This window comes from Micromys minutus, assembly GCF_963924665.1.
Source record: "Micromys minutus genome assembly, chromosome: 3".
Taxonomy (NCBI): Eukaryota; Metazoa; Chordata; class Mammalia; order Rodentia; family Muridae; genus Micromys; species Micromys minutus.
Window position 1 is genome coordinate 31,975,462 of NC_137972.1, and position 19,583 is coordinate 31,995,044.

A 19,583-nucleotide genomic window follows, 5' to 3' on the forward strand; every position below is an offset into this window, starting at 1 on the left:
CATTGTTTGTGCAAAACTGGGTAGCTCAGAGGGACCACAGCTCCCACTTGGGAGTAGTCCTGGGAGGGTGACCAAAAAAGGCAATTGTGCTTGTGGCTTTTTCTCTTTCTCCTCAGCACACAGGGCTTTTCTGGATGGGCTGTTGTTGTTAATGCCACCTGGGGAGGTGGGGCAGGGGACACTGAGCTGCCCGGGTCACAGGGTCACAGGGACAGAGGACCCTCTCCGCACTGATCTGTGAACAGTCTGGGGGGTGGGTCTGTGAAGCTGCCTTGGGAAGGAGAAATTGAGAATGAAGAGGCAAAGCCTGCTGGCTCCCAGTGGCCATGAACAAATGCCGTAGCCCTGGTCCATGACCAGTTCAGAGCCAAGGTGGACAGAAAAGTCTGGATAACAGTCTACAGTTGGGGCACAGGACCACAGTCTGAAGAAGACTAAAAGCCAGGAGTGTGTGGCCTCAGCCATCACCCTCTCTGGCAGCATAAAAAGGAGTTATAGTGGCAGTTAAAAAGGCTAGCCACCTGCTCCTCCTAAGGGGCCTCTGTGAAAGCCCCCAGGGGTGGCTGCCCTCTTAGGGCCCACTCAGGGTCACACTGTCCCCCACCTCCCCCTCTCTGTATGGTAATGGTGTCTGGACCCACCCCTTGAGGTAGGTGGAGACAGTATCTTCAGTCTTCAAGGGGTGTGGGTACAGCCAGTCCAAGGTGCTAGTGTAGGGGTGATGAGGGGGATGCACCCCTAGATGTAGGCCTCCTTGCTGGCTGAGCTGCCAGCCTGCGGCTGCTCAGGACCATTCTCAGGGCGCACAATATCTTCACTGGGCTGAATCATGACCTGGAGACGCTGTGGGCAGGGGTGGAGGTAAGGCCCTTTTCGGTGAGGATCAGCCCCTCCCCTCTCTCTTTCTCCACCAAACCCAGCTCTAGTCTCTTTAACAATAAGCCAAATACAGTAGAGGCCACTTGACCAGAACACATCTGCTCCCATCTGCATGACCCAGCGTCTCCTGACTGGTCCTCTGATGGCTTTTCTGATATCCTCATCTCTCTGTCCTCAGCATGACAGCAGAAGATGGTCGGAATGCCCTGCTCCGTGTTTCAGGATTCCTAAGACTCCCATTTCATCCAGTATAAAAGCCAGCTCCTACAAGGCCCTGCACAGTCTGGCCACCGCCATCTCTCAGACACCATTGTCTTCCTGTCTCCTCTTCTCCCTCCTCACTCCCCTTCCCCTCCTCACTCCCCCTCCCTCCTCACTCCCCTTCCCCTCCTCATTTCCCTTCCCCTCCTCACTCCCCCTCCCTCCTCACTCCCCCTCCCTCCTCACTCCCCCTCCCTCCTCACTCCCCCTCCCTCCTCACTCCCCCTCCCTTCTCACTCCCCCTCCCTCCTCACTCCTCCTCTCCTCACTCCCCCTCCTTCCTCACTCCTACTCTCCCTCAAATCCTTACAGTTTGCTCTGCTCACCCCACCTCTTCTTTCTGCCCTCCAACCACACTGATCTCCTTCTAGCTGACCGCATGGAGTTTTGATGTCTAGACCTTTGTACAAGCTTCCCATCCCACCCTCCTAAGACCAGGGTTTCTGCTTCTACCACTCAGTCTGGCTTTTCTTCATGCTTCTGAGGAGCCACCTAATGCTGGTCCTCCCAGGCAGGATCGCAGTGCCTCAGGATTCCCTGTTCCTCTAAATGGCACTGGCTTGCCGACTTAGGCCTTCCCAACTGGACCCTGAGCTCCCTCAATGCAGAATGGCTTACCTGCTTCAGAGAGCCCTTTAGGGTGAGGAACATGTAAGCCATGTACCCAGGGATGAGCACCATGGAGGACAGAGCCATGAGCCAGCCCACGCCCTGGCCCCACTTGGGGAAAACATAGCTTCCCATGGTAAGTGGTGTCATCTGCACAGCACTGAAGAGAAACACTCCCTGTGGATGGGAAAGGGCATGACAGTCAGCCCTGAGGGCTAGACCAAGCCAGACCCTACCTCCACTGCAGCTGACGCTCATAGCCTGCCATCCTGGTACTCAGCAGGCAATGCCTTAAAAGCAGAATCCCCTTCCTGGGAAAGGCCTGCAGAGGAGGCCCCCTCCTGCGGGCTAGCTGGTATAGTAGGCTGGATGGTCACCATGATCTTACACAACACAATACAAGCAGCAGCCCAGTCTCCACCCTAAGGACCTGGGGTATCCCTGCCAGGGCTCTCGGGACCTCAGCACTTGTCAAGGAGGGACTGAGAGTTGCTGAGGAAGAAAGGGCTCTGCATGTCAGGAGCCTGGGCTCTTGGGCTAGGCTGAGCTAGGAGAGTGGCTCAGGACAATAGCCTGGGTGCTGAGGCTGTGAGGAGGTCATGGATTGTTCCCCAGCAGGCCATGACACAGGTGATCAGCAAACAGTATAGGGGGAATGTTACTACTCTTAGGGAGCAAAAGACCCGGAGAGATTTACCCTGCCCTCATGCCCAAGAGTAACCTCCAGAGAGCCTATCTGACTGCACAGCCTGCCTCATCCCGGGAGGCTAACTTCTTCCCAATGGGCTAGCCTCATCTTTACCGCCACAATGATGGGTGTGAAAAAGGACCAGCACAGCTTCCACCAGATGCAGGGCCTGGAACCAACCATCTCCTGGATGTTGTCATAGAATCGGTTGACACCTGTGACAAGGGAGTAAGAACAGAAGGCAGGAGAGAGCTTCCAGGACAGTGGTCTGGGACCCAAGTCTACCATTTCTTTGAAGTGCAACCATGAGCATCCCCCTCCCTTCTATGAACCCCAGTGTCCTTGTCTCTTACATGGGACATGTGCTTTGGTTTTAATCAAGTCCCGAGGTGCCATAACATGAAGACAGAGGGATATGTAAAGATACACCTGCCTAGCACCTCCGCCCACAGACACCTGTCCTAACCATGCCGACATTGGCTTTGCCAGGAAGGCACATTTCCCCGTGATGGCCTTACTATGAGAAACTGATTGTAACTTCTCCAAAATTTCCACATCTAGAAAATCAATGATAAAACAAAGATCCAAAGGCCTCAGAATGGAGTGGCTACGCCCCCTGTGGAAAGCCACAGACAGAGCAGAAGTGGAGGGAACCCATTAGGATGGAGAGCAGACGGTGGTGAGAGGAGGGTGATGGGGTGCAGGTGGAGGGTGGGAGAGGGGCACATTTGGGAAGGACATTCATAGGGCTTTGATGCCCAGGCAGTTACTTGAGGAACCTTGGCCCCACAAGAAACAAATAAAACAGACCCATTGTGATTGGTTCTGGGATAGTTCACACCTGTAATCATACAGTCAGATAGTCACTGAGCACGTGACTTAGAAAATTGTATAGTTTGGGGTTCCCCCTTTTCAGATCAAATTTCATTTTTTCACATTTATTTTGTTTGTGTATGTGTGGAAGCACATGTGGACTCCAGGGGGAAACTTGTGGGAGGCACTTAGCTCCTCCCATAGGTGAACTCAGGTTGCCATCTTGGTGGCAAGTGTTTTGAGCCACGTCACCCGCCTAGCTCTCTAAAACAGTTTCAAACCAGTCTTTTTATCCCCAGTGGATGAAGTCATAATGGCTTGCATTTTACTTTTTAAAGTTCTATTTGTTTTTATTTTGCACGTATGAGTGTTTGTCTGCGTGTATGCCCACACTATGTACATGCTGTGTCTCCTGGAACTAAAGTTGCAGGAGGTTGCGAATCTCCATGTGGGGTGCTGGGAACTGAACCTGGGTCCTCTGCAAGAGCAGCAAGTAGTCTTAACCTCTGAGTCATCCTTCAGCCCTCAGCTTGCATTTTAAATAAACATGTGCAACTCTCCTACCGTACTTTCTCTACAAGACAGCACCTGTGTTAACTAAGCTTGTAGATGTGTTATAAAGGCAAAACAAAGGGTTAATGTTCAGGATCTCATTAATGAATAAATGGTTGTATGGACGGATGGATTAATGAGGGAGGAGGGCTGGATCTCACCATAAAACCAGGAAATGGAGACACACTCAAAGAAAACCAGGAACAGCAGGCTCATGCCACTGGCAGAGTAATAGTCAAACAGTTTGAAGACATAAATGCCACCCTGAAAGAGACAAAAGGAATTAAGTGCAGACACAGCTCCATTCCTGCAATGCTCCTCATGTTCTAAGATCCTGAGGAGGCTGGGATTAGGCACATTGCAGCCAGAAAACTTGAGGGCACAGTGAAGAAGCCCTTAGGGTCTATGGCTACTTGTTGTCTTGGGGCTGGGAAGATGTCTGGGAGGTGGCGAGAGATGCTCTATTTCCAGTATGGCTTTCAGAAGGACTGGAGGCAGCCAGCCCATCACCAGCATACACTGATGATAGTTCTTTCCTGCCTAGGCCCTCTCCTGACTCACACAAAGCAGTGGGTAAAGCTGTCGTTTTAAGTCAGATCTAACTGCAAAGCCTGCAAGGTCAGATTTGAATCTGCATCCATCCTCTGGCTCTGTCTCCTCCACACTGGGCTCCCCTTGTCCTCTGCCTCCCCAGATGCATCCCTATTGCAGGGCCTTTGTGCCTGTTCTGCTTGCTCCCCTATGATCCTCCACTCCCACCCCAGCACTGGCTCTGCCTCATCCCTCAAGTCAAAGCTCAATGGTCACGTGCTTATGGAAGCTTCTAGCTACCTTATGAATTAGAGCCCCTCCTATCCCTGCTGGTCATTCTTGAGCCTGCTACCCATTTCCCTCCAAGTGCTTCCTCTGAGAAAGAAGCTAATATACGTGTTAGTTGTGACCCTGCACAACCTTCCACAAAGCCAACAAGGTGGCGCCCATCATGGTGACTGCTGAATCTCAGGGTCAGGTTATCGCACAGCAGGTGTGAACAGCATTCCCCTCTGAGATAGACAGAAGGGACTTGGAAAGTGATGCTATCAAAGGCCCCACTCCCAATCTGAGTTGACTCATTTCTGTGAGCATTTGTGAGCTCACTATCCCCCCAACCTTTTATCCCCGATCACCTCCATTTCCTCCTCCAAGGCTGGGATGTATGCTACAGTCTCTATATTTATCCTATACTTTCAGGTTCAAAGTCTACTTCGCCATGAATCTCACAATGATATGATGGGGTTTGGTACAATGGCGTTCAGTACAGAGAAAGATAGGTTAACCCCAAGTAAAGGAGGCCCAAGGGCTAGAGAGCTTTGGGTCTGGGAAGTGAACATGTTTCCTGGCATGTAAAAGTATGGCAAGCCCTGGAGAAAATTTGAGGCATGTTGGATGCTGGGCAGCCTACCTGGGTGATGTTGGAGAGGCCAATCAGGTAGGACACGACGCACACAGCAGCAATGAAGAGTTCACGGCGATTGCGGAGAAGCCTGGGGTACTCATCCACCAGGGCGGTGATGAAGCCCTCCACGGTACAGAACTTATTGGGGGAAAGATGGGGTTAGCTACCAGCTGCAGCCAGCCTCTTCCTACCCACCCACCCAAACCTGGCCTTGCGAGAAAAGGTCTGTAGCCAGCAGGGCCAGACACTGTGGGAGCTGATCAAGGCCAGACTGGTCCTGATGGGGGCTTCACCTGGCTGTCAATGCCCAGCATCAGCAGCATGGAGAAGAAGAGGATAGCCCAGAGGGGAGAGATGGGTAGCTGTGTCACAGCCTCCGGGTACGCCAAGAATGCCAGACCAGGACCTGGTGCAGAAGGCAAAACAATAAAGAGAAAGGGAGAGTGAATTCTACCAGCACACACAGCACACACACAGCACACACAGCACAGCACACACAGCACACGCAGCACACATAGTACACACAGTACACACAGCACACACAGTACACACAGCACACAGTACACACAGCACACAGTACACACAGCACACACAGCACATACAGCACACACAGCACAGCACACACAGCACACACACAGTGCACACAGCAGTACACACAGCAGCACACACAGCACAAACACAACACACATAGCAGCACACACAGCACACACAACAGTACACACAGCAGCACACACAGCACACACAGCACACACACAACACACACAGCACAGCACACACAGCACACGCAGCACACATAGTACACACAGTACACACAGCACACACAGTACACACAGCACACAGTACACACAGCACACAGTACACACAGCACACACAGCACATACAGCACACACAGCACAGCACACACAGCACACACACAGTGCACACAGCAGTACACACAGCAGCACACACAGCACAAACACAACACACATAGCAGCACACACAGCACACACAACAGTACACACAGCAGCACACACAGCACACACAGCACACACACAGCACACACAGCACACACAGCACAGCACACAGTACACACAGCACACACAGCTTAGCACACAGCAGGACACACAGCAGTACACACAGTACACACAGCAGCATACACAGCACACACAGCACACACAGCACACACAGCACACACAGCACACACACAGCACACACAGCACACACAGTGCACACACAGCACACACAGCACACACAGCACACACACAGCACACACAGCACACACAGCACACACAGCACACACAGCACACACAGCACACACAGTACACACAGCACACACAGCACACACAGCACAGCACACACAGCAGTACACACAGCAGCACACACAGCACAAACACAACACACATAGCAGCACACACAGCACACACAGCTTAGCACACACAGCACACATAGCAGCACACACAGCTCAGCACACACAGCACACACAAACAGCACACACAGCACACTGTCACTTGCTCATTTTGATCTCAGCTCAATCTTTGGGTAAGCTTGTGTGTGCACTGCCATCCCTGAGAATCCAGAAGAACAATAGATAGGGGTGCAGAGCTGTGGCCACCATCCAGGGAGGGACCATGGAGACCTGGCCAGTGGCAGGGACAGGGCACATGCCAAAAGGCTGGATGGAGATTCATGAAGGAGGCAGGTAGAGGACAGATGCTGGAACTGCAGGGCTTGTGGAGAGGTGAGGGAAGAGGGTGGGAGGAGGCTGGGGCTTCTGTTCGGCAGCTGAACCCTTCAGAAGATGGGACGTTCAGGGATGGTACAGATGTGAGATGTCTATCTGGAAGCTGGGGGAGATGTGCAAGAGTTCAGGAGAAGCCTCCTTTGAGGATACCGTAATCTTTCTGGTTGTGGCTCTGGGGCCGAAGGGTAAAGTGAGAGACTAGAGGGTTCCAGGAAAATGAAATTGGAGGAGGGGCTCCCCTGTGGGTGAGACAGGAACCTCAGCAAAGAGCATTTCTTCTGACATGGCCAACCCAGTTCTCCAAGGGACAAGTCATATCACCTCCTTGAATCTCAGGGGCCTCTGCCTGGCACACAGTCTCTCCTGCTGTGGTTTACCCTGGCCAAAAGGAAAAAGGGGTCAGGCCCTGAGGCTCTTCCTGGCTTTGACCCCGGTGACCCCAGGAGCAGAGTGGGTACAACCCACACCATGACAGTGTTTTTGGAGCTAGTGCAAAAGTCCAGCGTGGAGAGCTCTGCATCATGGAAGTGACTGTGGCCCAGCTAGGCCCACATGCATATGCCTCATGACCACATACAACCATCATGGCAAGCCCTGCCTTCCCCCAAGTAAAGTGCTCACCTGAGGCTGCCACATCAGCTATGGACCTCTTGGTGACATGAGCCATGAAGCCCACGATGGAGAAGATGACGAAGCCGGCAAACATGCTGGTGCAAGAGTTGATGCAGCACACGATGATGGAGTCCCTGAAGAGCAGGAGGGCCAGTGAGGTGATTGGGATCGACTGCAGGAGAGTGGGACCAGAGGGCAGGAACCTCCGAGGGAAGGGAACTACAAGTTCCGGTGGGGCAAGGCCAGAACAAGCCAGGCAGGGTAGAGTGGGAAGGAGGTTAAGAGACCTAATAGGATAGGTGTGGCTACAGAGGACGTGGAGATGGAGGTTCCAGGAGGGATGTAGTCTCAGATGAAGAGCATGTATGGCCTCCAGCATGTGACAAGTGTGAAGTGCTGGAGATAAGTGTGTATTGCTGGGGTAGGAACAGGGATAGGGGTTGACATTCATGCCTGGGGTGTGTCCTCAGAGTGCCTCCACCAGGAAGTCATGGTCGGAGGTGTGGTCAGGAAGGAAGCCTCAAAGCCCGCCCCCTCGCACCTGTACACATTGTTGTGGAAAGAGTTGTAGCTTCCCAGAGCAATCAGGGACCCCAGGCCCAGCCCATAGGAGAAGAAGATCTGGGTGGCAGCGTCAAGCCACACCTGCGGGCAGAGGATCAGAACCTCAGAACCGATCAAATACAGAATCGACATCGTGACCTCTGCCCCCTGGGAGCCCTCAGACATTATAAGCTCCATCTGACCTGCTCTAGTGTCTGTAGCATGCGGGACCCATTTGGGCAGGGCTGGCAGGACAGGACGGGTTAAGGCAGATGCTCACCTCGGAATCAGACAGCTTTCGGAAGTTGGGTGTGATATAGAAGAGGATCCCTTCCTTGGCCCCAGGAAGTGTCACTCCACGGAAAAACAGGATGATCAGCATGATGTAGGGGTATGTGGCTGAGAAGTAGACCACCTAGGAGCAAAGTATCATAGGGCTGCCCCTCTCTGCAGCACCAGGTCTGTTCCTACTCTTCCTGGAGACATCCCACCCCTGGATTTCTAGCCTGGTCAAATTCTAGCCACCTTTTTGAAGATCCTCTATGGGGTCTCCACCGCTGACTAGCACCTTCCCGCCTCATTCCTGTCATTCACCCTCTGTCCTTTCTCCTCCCAGGTGATGGAGCTGGTGCCTGTCTGTGGCCAGGCAAAGGGAAAGACACAATTCTGGGAGGAGAGACACCCCTCTCCCCCAACCAGAGGCCATGCCCCATGCTTAGAATTCTTTGTGAAGCTCAGGGCTGACCTCAAACTCACAGTGATCCTCCAGCCTTATCCGCCTGAGTGTTTGGGTTACAGGAGTGAGCTTTAATTTGGGGAGTTGGGAGGGTTGTTTGGTTGTTTGTTTGTCTCATTATGTAGTCCTGGCTGGTCTGGAATGCACGGAGCCAGTCACTTACCTACACTCTGCAATGCTGAGATTAGAATGTGTGCCACATGCCTGGCTCCTGGCTCTTTTTTTTATTTTTTTAATCTCATTATCTGAGTAACACAAATGATAATGGAGAGTCCAAGTGGACATGGGCACCCGGTCCCATGGACAGCTCCTACTGAAGGACAGGTCTCACATGGCTGACATCTCTGTTCTCCCAATGTTTAGGGTTCAAATGAAAAAATAAGTGGCCTCTGTAATGGGTGTGAAGCTAAAACACACAGGCCAAGCCAAGCTCATTCCTAAACACTGCTTCACTGTCTCAGGAAGAAAATAATCTTTAACTGCAGAATGTCCTTTGGGAGGCACCAGCTCCCCCTATGGCTTTCAGCTACATGGAGACTTAACTGCAACACTGAACCTGTCTGTATAAAAATCTTTATCTTAAAAAAAATAATAAAAAAGTGTCATTCCACTCGGGGAAAAGTCTCAAGTGTGTAACTCTGAATCTAAAACTTTTCCCGGCTTGTGACCTATGTTGCTTAAGAACCTTCTGGAAATGGAACTCTGTTCTCCTTAGTCCTAGGGACAAATAAGGGGTATTCTGACTCCCACACTGGCTTCTGAGGACCTGGTAGGTCCTGGGGTCTACCAGACTGCACCGTGGTATGTACCACTTCTCTCTTCTGACTAGAGGCCAGGAGTAAGTCAGCTAACTCTGTCTTCAAATTTTTCAATAGGACTTACAGCCAGTCATCCTCCCAAGTCAGTGATCAGATGTCTCTGGTCAGATGTCCCAGCCTGGCCCCCATCTTCACTTACATAAGCTAGATAAAAATGGCAAGTCCTCTCCCTAATGCTGGATATCCTGACAGGTATCAGGGAACCACTGGGTAAGTGTGATCTCACAGGAGGAAAACGAGTTTAGGGAGGCAGGGTGGGATGTCCATGTTCACAGAGCCAACTAGTTATCATGTGGGGATCTGAGCTTGGGGCTGAATACCTCTATCATCCATCCCTTCATCCATGGGTCAGGATAGAAGATGACACCTCTGGGTCCCTGCACTAGACACAGGGTGGCCACAGAACAAGTGCCAGGGGAAGTTGGTTCAGTGTTCTTGGACCAGCTCCTGTCACCTAGCAATGAATTCATCAAGCCCAGTGGTGTTTGTGAGCTTGATGCTTCCTCATCTCATATCACAAAAATGAGCCCAGGCATGAAGAGAGGAAAGGACTTTAACTCAAATTAGATGGAGCATATAGGAGTCCTGGGCCCTGGCCTGGGACTCACCTCTTCCTATAGGCCTACCCCTTCTCTTGTGTGTCCCCATTATTCATACATGTCCCTACCTTTCCAGTCCAACCAACACCCTTCCAGATGCAGAAATACACAAGCACCCAGGCAATGGCCAGTGTGATGGCCAGTGGCCAGCGGATCTGTCCTGGCTTGTCTAGCCCGTCTGTCATCTGGTGCATGTTGCGCCTGGGGAACAGAGGAAAGGGGAAAGGGTCACACAGGGCCAGCAAGAGGTGAGTGTCCATGGCTCTCACACCCAGACCATACCCCTCCCTGGGTGTCCTGGTGACACTGGGACCTTGTGATTTGGACAGGACCTGTGGGCCAGGACTCTCACCCTGGGGAGTTGCAGTAGTTGGTGTCAACTGCAACTCCTGGGCTACTGAGCTTCCTCCCCTCCTCTGCTCTGCTTACCCAGCCCCATGGAACCCTCATAAGTCCCAGGCAGGTCGTTTTCCTGCCTGAGACCTTGTAGTGCACAGGACCCTCTTGTCTGAGGCTGGAGAACAGATGACCGAGCCTTCCCAAGATCCACAGTTCACCCTTGCTCCTCAGCATAGCCCCTCAGTTGGCATTCTCTGTAGCCAGCCCTCTCCCCACTGTGCCTAACTCATATTCCTTCCCACTGATTCAGTACCACTGACTCCCTGACCCTGAATGTCATGGTAAGCAGCTACATTCTTCTGCAGGCTGCTCCAGGCCACCTCCCCTACCCTGCAATGTCATCTTGTCAATATAAGTCACCTGCTGCTGTCACTGTTTATTGGCATCCCCAGATCTCTACTGACACACAGTAGGTGTTCAAGAAACTTCCAGGAATGAATGGCTGAAGAAAAAGCCACATTGCCTGCTGCCACCCAGTCGGCACACCCTCCCCTTGCCCCACCCCAGCCCCATGCCATCCCCCACTCACTCCCAGAATTCCACCACGGCGCTGGTCATGTTGGTCGTATTGACCAGGCTATAGTTGGAGAAGCAGCGGTCAGTGTTCCAGGGGTTGTCACACTGTTTCCATGGAAGGGTCTACAAGGATAGAGTCACAGATTCCCCCTTAGCTCCTGGGGCTGGCCAGAGAGGACCCCATTCACCCATCTCACCCCTGTCACCCCACACACCTGCTCACAACCACCTTTCCACCTTTTCTTCCCAAGAGCTCTCAGAGGCAGGTAGACAAGATCACACCACCCAAATACGAATTCTTGCCCCTCCAAGAAGTGGCTTCCAAGCCATACCCCAGTGACCCCCAGTGGACAGGGTCTGTCCCACATGCAGCCTGGCTCTAGACTCTTTACACATGATTTATGGAATGAGTTTCAGTTTTTGTTTCCTTCTGCTTTCTGGTCGAATACAGGTCATATAAAATTGACCACTGATCCGTGTGCTTCTGAGCAGCATGGAGCACACACAGTCTTGCACAGCAGTTTGGTCTCCTTTACTTGATAATTCCCCATCCTTTAGGTTCCCCCCATGATGCCTTCTGTCTCCTGGAATCTGACCACTTTAAGAAGCACACGCAGGTGGAATCACACAGCATCCGTTTTCTGCAATGGCCTTAACATCTTCAAACATCTTCCCCACCCAGAGTACATGGGTCAGTGTTTCCTTCCTTGCTAAGGCGGAATAATATTCCACCACACACATGTGTGCTCGGTCACATGTGTTCCCTGGGGACTCGGGGTTGCTTCTGAATGGCTCTTATAAAACATGATGCTATAAACATATGGGCATAGACCCCAGTGTGTCTGAGACCCTGCTCTCAAAGCAGGTTCCTGAAGTTTACAGCTGACAGACGGTAGAATCAGCATTCAAACCCACACTAGCCAAGTCCATACAAAGTGGCTCTTGGATCCAGTTGTGGGGGGGCTGAGGTTCTAGACTGCAGCTCTCAGCATGGCTGGTCGGGGAAGACACTACAGGAGATGAGCTACACCCCTCACTCCTCATTCAAGGACTGACCAGCGAGCACACGGGAGAGTCCCACAGCCCACATAGGCCCTGACCAGCGTCCACTCACCGTGGTGAAGGAATTATACAAGTAGTAGATGGCCCAGGAGATGATGACGATGTAGTAGATGTTCAGCCAGAAGGACAGCACAGCTGCTGCGAGGCCCACACCTGAGGTTGAACGCGCACAGGGCTCGCTGAGGCATTCTTAGAAATGGGCCCAAGGCTTCTGTTTCTCCCAAGGACCTTGGGTGAGGCCCCTCCACATGCCCAGGTCCCCACTCACCCTTGAACATGGGGGCCAGCTTCCATACGCCCAGGCCCCCGATGGAGGTGTACTGGCCTAGGGAACACTCCAAAAGGAAGAGAGGAACACCCGCAAAGATGAGCGTCAGGAAATATGGGATTAGGAAGGCCCCTGGAGAAGAGAGACACACTCATGATCCCAACCACCATTCCCATGTGTCCCGGCTGGAGAGTACTACCCGAGGCTAGCCCCAAAGGCATCCTTCATTCAACATGCACCCCGGGCTCTTGCAAAAGAAACATAAGTTCTGACATCACTGCCACAGACAGCTGTCACTGGGGACATTTGAAGATAGGACAAGGGGTGACAAATAGGGCCTGCTCTCAAAGATCTTCCCTTCCCTCAGGGTAGACCCAGAAGATTCAAAGACCTGGTCCCTAGGTCACCAGGTGGCCACCTACCACCACCGTTTTTCCCGCAGAGGTAAGGGAACCTCCACACATTGCCCAGGCCGATGGCGTAGCCCACACAGGACATGAGGAAGTCGAAGCGTCCCTTCCATGTGTCCCGGTCAGGGAGGTCCCCAGCCTTCTTCTGCACCTTGACTACCAGAGTTTTGGGCTTGTCGCTGGCCACAGGGGCCTCGCTGACCTCGGTAGAGATCTGCCCATCAGCCACCTTGCTGTTGTCAGTCGCCATGTCTCGGAGCACAAACTTGACAGCGGGGATCCTGGTGGGTAGGTGTGTGACGTCAGCTCCAGTCCACGTGGACAGCAGCTTTGCGAGCTGGGATTGTTGTAGGACAGAGTGGGTTATGGTTAAAGAGGTAGCACAAATATGAAACTGTCTTCAGGTCAGTTCTCTTTTACCATCTGAGTACTAGTACTTAGTACTAGTACTGGTACTTAATACTAAGTACTAGTACTGATACTTAGTACTAGTGCTTAGTACTGAGACTTAACGACTCCTGCTGATTCTGTCTTTTGTGTGTATGTGTGTGTGTGTGTCCCATATATATGGGACAGGGGTCAACCTTAGATGTCGTTCCTCAGCAGCTGTGCACTATTTCTCAAACAATGTCTTTTGCTGGCCTAGAACTCATGGTATAGGCTAGGCTGGCTGGCCAGCAAGTCCTAGGGATCCTTCTGTCTCTGCCTCCCTAGTGCTGAGATTACAAGTGTGCACTCCCACACCTAGATGAGTGTGGGAAACAAGCACATCTGGGAACGCACAGAGATGCCAACAGAGGCTGTTGGGACTCTTCCTCTATCACCCCCCAGTCACGGTCACTTGTGAAGAGCCTAGGAACATGGTTCTTTCAGCTTACCATCCAGAAGCTCCAGCAATCCTTTTATGTTTACTCCTCCTAGTGCTGGGGTCACAGGCCACATGGCCATGCCTGGCCTTTCACATTGGTGCTGGGGATCAAACTCAGAGCCTCCCCATGCCTGTTCTGCACTTTGGTTTTCCCATCTGTCCAATGGGGCCAGTCTCTTCTGGCTTGTCAAGTCGTGACAAACTCAGCTTTTAGGTCTGCCAGAGTGCAATTGTCACCTGGCTGCTTATCTTACCTAAAAGTCCTCTGCTTTGAGTCTTCTCCTAAGGGTTTTCTCCACCTGTGGAACAGAGGAGAAGGGCAGGGAAGTGAATGGGTAGGCGGTGCCAGATGGAGCTGGACTATCAGCAGGGGGCGACAGGCAGGGGGAAGCAGCTGGAACACAGGCACTGCCCGCTACTGCTGAGCGTCCCCAGCCAGAGTGACGTGGTGAACCCATGCAGCATGGCACTGGCCTGCCGATGCAGAGACATGCAGGATGGGCTGTGTGGGGACAGCTGCGGTGACAGGCAGGGTGTTCTATAATTTTACCGAAGGGAAAAGAGGAGCCGGGGTAGGACAGTGCTTGGGGCAAATGTTGGGAGTCGGGAACTGGGCTGATCTTTTCTTTTAATATACAAAATTAAAGTTTATTCTAGCCGATATTGTTCTCCATCCTCCATATAAACTTGCAGAAATGTTATTAAAAAAAAAAAAAAAAAAAGCCAAGCGGGTGTCAGAGCAGAGAGAAGAGCCATGTATTTTACAGCAAGTAAGATGGATTTGGGAGTCTTCCTTGGGTGTCTTATTAAAGATTCTGCCCCCTAAATATGTAAACAGATGGGCGTGGAATTTGTTTTCTTCTGTGTCAACATTTTTCTAGAACATTCTATAGAAGGTGTTCGATAAAATGACACAAACTTATGGAACCCTCAGAACAAACCGGAACACCGGAAAGAAGTGCTACTCTATGGCCCCCACAAAAGGAGATAAGCGAAAGCCATGGGTGGCGTGGGCATTATGCCTGGGGTGCGGTGCATGGCCTTCAGCCCCTCGCATGCAGCCTGTTACCCAGTACCATGTGTCCTCCTCGTGGGAATACTTTACGGCCACCCCTGCTTCTCCTCCGCAAGGTGGCTGGCTCAGTTTGAGCCTCCTGCACAGTGGTAGGCTTGTCCTGAACGACTATCTCCATTCTGGACTCGGGTAGAGGCCTGGCCACATTGGGGAGATCTGTGGCCTCGGGTAGAGGCAGGCTGTACCCTCCAGGGCAGAGCAAACAGGAGGTGGGAGATAGAGCCTGCTTCGTAATCAGGATATACAGAGTGCCGACTCAGGTGAGACAGACAAACGTGCTAGCTTCTTTCGTGACCACGATGTCCTCAGTTGTCCCACTGTCTACCCGAGTAAGCTCCAGCTGCCATATTTATTCATAATGATCCAATCACCTCAGGCCAGCCTAACCATGTGATCTAGGCTAGCCAATCAGATTCCTTCCCTGGGATTCTGCTCTGAGAAGAATCTTGGGGACTCTAGGGCTGCCCACCCTATAATCAGCATGGCACAGAGAGCTGGCTGTTGAGAAGGCAGGGGTATGTTGCTGATGTTCTAGCTTACACTTCAGGCTTTCTTTAGCCCAGCTACTAAAGGATGCTCTGGGATGCCACTAAGTGTCCCTTACTATGCCTTGAATGAGACACTTCAGAGGTCAGGTTGATTTTGAGGCGTGGCTCCCACCAATGTCATTGTCGTTGGAGCAGGTTGTTACAGATGTCGGTTCCACCTTCTAGGCCTCTCTCTTACCGTATCTCAACAAGAAAGCCCCTCTGATGCCTTTAACCTTCCGTAGACTCTCAGCTTCCAGGACCATGATCCTCTGGCCATGATCCTTCCCTGGCCTTTGGCATTCATTCTACGACAGAATGAATGGGCAAGAGTGTTTCCCATGAGCTTGGCCCCTTGGGTTCTCAGGAAAGAAAGTCCACAGTCCTCAGATCCAACCCAGGAGTCCCAGGCAGGGCCACTTAAAAGAGCTGGCCCTGAGGGAGCCACACTGTCATTTCTGTTTTCCAGAAATGTCTGTCTGGATTCAGCTGAACACCTGCAGCATCCGAGAAAGAGCTGTAGAGCTGAGAGCTGTGATTTTATGCCTATGTCTGAGCATAAACAAACGAGGCTGGTGTGATGGAACCGATGCCCAGTGAGGATCCAAGATTCAAACTTGGACTCGCCTGGTACGAAAGCCACTTTAAGTCTTGAACCTGACCTTGGCTCTCTCGAGCACCTGCTAATGTAGGGTAAGCTACCTTACCTCACAGATCCCTATCTGGATAAATGGTTGGGGAATGAGAACAGCAAGGCCAGGCACATAGATAGGTATATGCAGGGTAATTCCAGCACTGGCTGACAGGGCCTCGGGAAATCTCAGGCACTCTGTGGACATTTATCATCTAGCACTCCTGGCTACATCTTTGTGGGGATATATCAGCAGATATCACAGGGATAGAGGGCTTGGTACTCTGAGACTCTGGTCCCAGAGTGTCAACCTCTCAGTCCTAGTGGGGCACATCAGGTGTAAACACAGGAGACTCTTTGCTAGGGGTCTTCTTCTCAGCCCAAAGAGAGAGAGAGAGAGAGAGAGAGAGAGAGAGAGAGAGAGAGAGAGAGAGAGAGAGAGAGAAATCTGGTTCATTCCTGTTAGAGGCTGAGAGGGGAGCTGGACTGGAGAAGTGTAAGTAGGAACTTGTCACAAGAAAGACAATATAATTAGGCAAACAAAAGTCTCACCCAGAGGCCCCGGAGAGGATGGAGTTAATGAACGAGACCAGAAGGAAGAGTGGTAAGTCTTGGTGATGGCCCATCCCTCCTCAGTGTGGCTCTGTGACCAAGTCTTAATGACACTGACAGAACCCCAGCTGAAGCATACAGAGCTCTGCAGGTCCCTCAGCCAGAGACACTTTGCAAGGAGAGAGTGGGGAGCTGGAAGTTTAGATCAGACATGGCAAATAGGTCAGAGGTAGCCCTTGGGCTTGTTTTATTTGGCCAGAACAACAAGATTCAGTTTGAATTAGAAGTTGGAAATGTGACACTCTAGGACACTGTTTTAAACAGTGGGAAAGTAATGCAAAGTCTCCAAGGCAGGATGGAGACCTTGGTGTTTGAAAAACAGCAGAAAGGGCTGGAAGGGAACAGATCCAGATGGAGGGGTGACAGGTCACATCACAGGGGGTCTCAGAGGCCAAAGCTAGCAGTTCAAATTATTATTATTATTATTATTATTATTATTATTATTATTATTATTATTATTATTATTATTATTTGTATCTTAAGTGGGCAAGGCTATCTCATGCTTCTGGGTCTCACCCTAGCTGTGACAAATGCTTCCAAGGGTCAGGAGCGGAAGCAGAAACACTCTTGGAAAACAGAGTCCAAGAGAGACATGAGCACTTGGTCTTGGCCACTGGGGCACTGGGGCTCCACCCTGGAGCAGGGCCTGGACGCCTGCTGGTGGCCTGCAGAGGGCCATCCCAGTGCTGAACCAGAGGCCAGCTGTGGAAGAGGAGACTGCAGGGAAACTATGAAGGGCAGTCTCCCTCTGCCTCACTGCTTCAGAGGGCACAGTGAGGTCCTGTGGGTAGAAAGTAGGCAGGGGCTGAGAAGCCAGGGCTTGTCAGGGGTGGCATTATCCCAGCACAGGAGTTGTGGGTTGGAGGATCAAAAACAGGCTTGGCCTGAATTCTGCTCCTGCTCGCCACTCTCCTCATTCCTTTCTGCCTCCCATTTCCCCCTTTCTTCTTCCATCCCTTATCCCCCTTTCTTCCATTCCTCACCCCCCCTTCTCCCTCCCTCCCACCCTGGCTAGGCACACTGCTGCTTCATCTCGCTCCCTCCCCGCCGCTCAGTAATTACTGGAACGGCAGAGGCTCTTAGCAGCTCCACTTGCTTTTATCTCTTTCAGAACTGTGATGGTTCAAGAAAGGAATTAATATTGGGTTTGGCTAAGGGCCAAGAGGAAACAATGCATTTTATTATCCGATTGAGAGGAAAATGCTAGACCCACCCTTGGGACATCTGCTGTGTACCCAAGTCCCTGTGCATGAATCCTTTCATAGAAGCACAGCATTTATTGTGCGCCTACTGGATTCCAGGCATGTCACAGGAGTTCTAGTGCCCAGACTGATTGCAGCTATAGAAGCTGAGAGTTACTATAATCCCCCAGGGTAGAGAAGGAAACTGAGGCCTGCCAGCCTAGAACTGCAGTCAGAAGGGTCTCAGGGGGCTTTGTCATGCACAGGGGGCAGCTCTGCTAGGAGCAGTGTCCTCTGGGACTAGGCAGTGTGACTCGGGTGTGCTGAGCCTTGAAGCTGTGAGGTGAGGGCCTCACATTCTGTGGGGATGGCTTCCCATCTGATTCCTGCAGGGTGCTTAGTTGAGATATTTGGCTTGGGCTGGCCTCAGGCCTCAAGAACGTGGTGAGAATCGAAGCCAAGACACACAGGATGCTCCAGTAAGGGGCAGTTCCAGCTGACTATGTCATAGAGAGCAACAAGCAATGAAAACTAGTCCAGGTTAAGAGCTGCCAGAGGGAGGTGGAGTCCTGGAAGGTGACAGGTGTTCCTGGAAAAGGGGGTCGCTTCAGGCAAGATTGACGGGGGTGTCTAGCTGGACATCTAAAACATACCCCATTCTTGGACCCTCGGCTGACATTTAAGGGGACCAAAGAAAGGCCCTTCTTTCTTGGTGTAGGCGGGTTCTATGCCACACTTACATACATGTACAAGGTCCAGAGAAGGCTGGCATAAGTTCAGGATCACACAGCACAAGAATAATCTTTTCTTTCCAGTCTTTAAACTCTCCATGCTCACTTGGGACCTGCAAACCTTTTGACGTCTCACTTGACCCCAAGGTCAGCAGCAGCCCAAGTGAGTGTTCTCATTAGAAAGTACTAGATGCTCTCCCAGTATCCCACTGATGCTAGTCTCTCAGCATCCCACGGAGGTGGTCCAGCAAGCTCTTTCCTTGAGTTTAACAGAACCCTCACACAGAGGTGTAGTTCCCAGCTCCATAACTGGAGCAGGAAAGAATAGAACACACCAGAACTACATGATGCCACAATGACCTGTCCCAGATCACCCACTCTGAGGCCTTTAGTCCATCCCAGTTGGTATGGCCACAGTAAGAAAGCTGGGGCTGCTGGGAGATGAAGTTGCCCAGGTAAAAAGAAAATGAAACTGAGGCTCTGGCTCTTCCATGGAGAAGGCAGCTGAAGGTACACCAACACCCTGGGTGAGATATACAATAGCTGTGGCTGCTCTGAATAACTATTAAGCTATCAATTAGCAACAGTCCCATTTCACAGAAGAGTAAACTGAGGCACAGAGAGGCAAAGTGACTTGCCAATGTCTCCTAGCCAGAAGCTGGTGTCAAGCTTTGAATGGGGGCAGCCAGCTGGGCTGCTGGGCCTATGTGCTAACCTCTACATTTTGCTGGCTCTAGTGGGGGACTTCCAATCCTACCTTTGGTGTGTGGCCTGTCCCCGGCAGGCAGCTTCCTGCAGGACTAACCCCCAAGGACATATCCTGCTGTTTGCTGAAGAAATCTAAGAGACCACATCTCCCTGTAGCCATTAGATGGGCTACACAGAGGACAGCTGAGGCAGGGACGCCCTAAGAGCTCCTGCGGGTTAACCTAGGCATCAGTCCTCATGAGACTATGAGAGTTCCTTCCCCGGCTCTAGGTTCACTGCAGATAAGACCTGGCCAGCTATGGGGAGCACTGAGCTCACATCTCACTAGCT

General features: G+C 51.7%; 1 protein-coding gene across 1 annotated transcript; it reads right to left on the reverse strand.

Moving 5' to 3' along the window:
- Positions 1-738: 738 nt before the first annotated feature.
- SLC6A1 (solute carrier family 6 member 1) lies at positions 739-13,170 on the reverse strand (the record flags this gene model as incomplete). The annotated part of the gene is made up of 14 exons (XM_080914591.1): positions 739-843; positions 1,759-1,926; positions 2,552-2,652; positions 3,964-4,066; positions 5,244-5,375; positions 5,531-5,643; positions 7,579-7,703; positions 8,111-8,214; positions 8,393-8,527; positions 10,334-10,466; positions 11,194-11,303; positions 12,295-12,395; positions 12,511-12,642; positions 12,933-13,170. 14 exons carry the CDS (start codon positions 13,168-13,170, stop codon positions 739-741), a joined length of 1,800 nt encoding a protein of 599 aa, XP_080770717.1.
- Between the last annotated feature and the right edge of the window lie 6,413 nt (positions 13,171-19,583).